Source organism: Glycine max, chromosome 9 (assembly GCF_000004515.6).
Source record: "Glycine max cultivar Williams 82 chromosome 9, Glycine_max_v4.0, whole genome shotgun sequence".
Classification (NCBI taxonomy): Eukaryota; Viridiplantae; Streptophyta; class Magnoliopsida; order Fabales; family Fabaceae; genus Glycine; species Glycine max.
Genome location: NC_038245.2, coordinates 8,952,319 through 8,955,619, shown reverse-complemented (window position 1 = coordinate 8,955,619; position 3,301 = coordinate 8,952,319). Strand labels below are relative to the sequence as shown.

General features: G+C 39.5%; 1 protein-coding gene across 1 annotated transcript; it reads right to left on the bottom strand.

Moving 5' to 3' along the window:
- Positions 1 to 2,505: 2,505 nt before the first annotated feature.
- Positions 2,506 to 3,033, bottom strand: LOC102668813 (cilia- and flagella-associated protein 251-like). Its single transcript, XM_006587985.1, has one exon. The coding sequence runs from the start codon at positions 3,031 to 3,033 to the stop codon at positions 2,506 to 2,508; it is 528 nt and encodes a 175-aa protein (XP_006588048.1).
- Positions 3,034 to 3,301: the final 268 nt, after the last annotated feature.

The following is a 3,301-nucleotide window of genomic DNA, read 5'->3' as shown; positions in this document are numbered from 1 at the left end:
GAACGATCGGTTAGATTTTGTTTTAAAAGTGATTAAACGATATTACAACACAAATGATCGATTGAAATTCATTTTATCATTTATTAGGTGAGAAAACGGCTTAAATAAACGGTAAAAGCGCGTTAAAGACGGAAGAAAAGAAAATAAAAAATGAACGAAATGAAGATGAAAGCTTAAAAAACAAGAAATGAATTGAAAGTCTCAGATTCGAAAACTTACCCGTTGAAGAACGAAGAACGGATGAAGAACGGTGAAGAACGATGGAAAACCTTCACGGATTTGTTCACGGAAACGTCTCGGAAGCGTTACGGAAGCACCTCGGCTTGGATTTTCTACACGGAAACAATTTTTTTCACTCAAAACAGCTGAAATGCATAGCCAAGGGGATGAGGGATCCTTATAACAGCCTCATTTTGCCTATTTAAACAAAAAAGAGGGAGGAGGTTGCCGCCCAGCTCGCCCAGGAGAGCTTAGCTCGCCCAGGCGAGCTGGGTTGCTTCCTCTAGAAGCAATCCTGCTTCGAAAATACTCTGGAAGGCCCAAATTCAAAATTTCTAAAATTGCTATTTGCCACCCCTATTTAGATAAGTCCACCCCCTTCTTTCGTAATTTACGGAAAAGTTATGGAAGCCTATAGGACTTAACTTTCTTCTTTTTTCTCTTCCTTCTCACCCATATTAAGTGGAATATGCTTATTTAGGGTTATAGGAATTTTACGGAAGCATTACGGGAGTCCCGAAAGCCATTTTTTAACAAAACGGGGGAGGTGGTTGCTGCCCAGCTCGCCCAGGCGAGCTGGATTGCTTCCACCTTAAGCAAGGAAATGCCCAGAATCCTCTAGAAGGACCCAGATTTGAAAATTTCTATTTGCATCCCCCCCCCCCATTTTACTAAATACATCCCCATTTTGCTTTTTTGCTGATTCTTTTTCCGTAACGTTACAGAACTTTACGGATTACATAACGATACATGTTTTTTTTCTGTAATGTCACAAAACCTTACAAATTGGGCAACAATCCCTTCTTTGACTTTTGGAATGTTGCAGAACTTTACGGATTGCCTAACGATGGGTGTCAAGTTCCTCGAAGCGGTCATGCGAAGGTCGCATCCCAACAAACATATGGTCCCCGGACGAAATTAGGGTATGGCAAGATGTATGTTATTCCGTCTATTATACCAGACTTTGCACTTTCTTGAAAATGAATTGTTGAAATTTATTTCAATTGCAGGTATGCAGATATATGTACCTCTAGGGTGACGAATTTTTTATATTACACACCGTTTATGTATTTTCACTCTCAGGAACAGGTATGCAGATCATCTTCTTTTCCTTATACCTCATCATCCAAATCCTTAAAGCATTAGGTTGTAAACTTGGACATTTTTCTTTCTTGTTTTGCAGAACCTTGCACATGATTCATACACACATTATTGTTCTCAAGTTGATAAGTTTCCTTCCTATGGAAAATTGAACCAAAATGGAGGAGAAATAGAAGAAACAGGTGTATCTTGTTGACTTGAAATAGATGTGTCATACAAGTGATTTAGCTCAGTTGATTGAATAGGATGTGTAAGTGTTGTAAATATTTTGATATCGTGTTCAATTCATGCAGATAAAAAAAATAGATGTTTCATTCAAACTTGTTTCACGTTGTGATGATGATATACGATATTATTCAAATTAATAAGTCTATGAAAGGCCCTAGATGTCGTGTTAATTTAACAATCCTTTAAAAGTCCCCATGTAAATAAAGATCATTGGTATTTTGGGTCAGCAAGAAGGATGCCGTAGTAAGGTACTTTCCCTAGACCAAGAGGTGTTTTAGTTGACTTTTGGTTTCATCGAGAGCAGTGGCCAAAGCAAAAAATGCAAGGGATTATGTTTTCAATTGAATCAGAATGGCAATCATACAATATAGTTGATATAATTAGATTGACATGACACTGTTGATAATCAATGAAATTTGATTATTTGTATATCCCTTTATTGGGTTCAAATGAATTATATTTCTACCTTCATGAAAAATATTTATGCATTTCCTTTGCATATAACTTGATCATTTCACTTGTTTCAAAGCTTGAATAACAAAAAAAAAAAAGCATGGCATCGATTATTGGTCTTTGGTTCATGTCGTGGTTTTAAATAGCATTCCGAACTCGCAATTGTGATCATAATATTAAGGTATTTTGACTCACCTGCAACGCAATCATAATCGTACACTACTACAAATTGGTCATTCAACATTGTCAAATCTACATTGGTTATTGGAAAACCGATGTAGTAAAACATGCGGTGACATTTTCGTGATTTAAACCAACTTTTTGAAGAAGTTAACGATAGTTTTATAAAACCGTCTTTGATTTGAATGTTTTGAAAGCGGTTTTCATCAAAACCATCTTTGTTTGTGACATGATTACTGCGGTTTTAGTTAGCACCGTCTTTAAACATATTTTAATTTCTTTATTTTTTCATTTTCTAACATTGAGAACTACGACTTTTCATTTTCACTCCTTAGGTTTATCAGAGGGTTTCATTCGTTCCTTTCTCTCTGCTACAACTATGGCGAAACCTGGGCAAGGTCGTGGCTCCCCCTCCGGTTCCATTTCAAGTTCCTCCTCTGGTTCCTCTTCCCCCTCCGACTCCCGTTCCTCCTGCCGCTCGTGCTCCTTTTCTTGGTCCTGTTCTCCCTCGCACTCCAAATCCTCTTCCCCCTCCTCCTCCTCCTCTTCCTCCCGAAGCTCCCGCAGCCTCAGCTGTCCCCCCGCAGAGGAGCCACTGTAAGGGTGTTTGGGAGTGCCGCCAGAACCACTACGTTCTGCGGATCTCAACGGCGACGGAGAGGAGGATGCCGGCGAAGATCGTGGCAGAGATGAGAGACATGGAGAGGTTGTGGACGGCAGGGAGTGGCCCAAGAGGGATTTGACGGTGGCAAAAGAGGAGAGAAAGAGAAAGGTGGAGGAGGATTGAGAGGAAGAGGTAGGAGGCGATTGAGGTGAAGAGGAAGGACCACGTGGCTCCCCATGATTGGGCATGGCTCCACCAAAACTAAAGATAATACACATTTCTATCACTTCATCTACTTTGTTTATTTTCTTCTCTGTCAAAACCCTGTTCTATCAGAAATCAACTAAAAGAAGCTCTCCCTCCCCCCTATAATAGCTTATCTAAACACGGTCTTAGTAGTAGCTTTTAAGTATTTTTTTTCTTTAATTTTCAATGTGTAGGATCTTCCACAAAGCAATGTTCTATATGGATATCACATAGATGGACCTTGAGATCGGGGTAAGGGGCATCGATTTG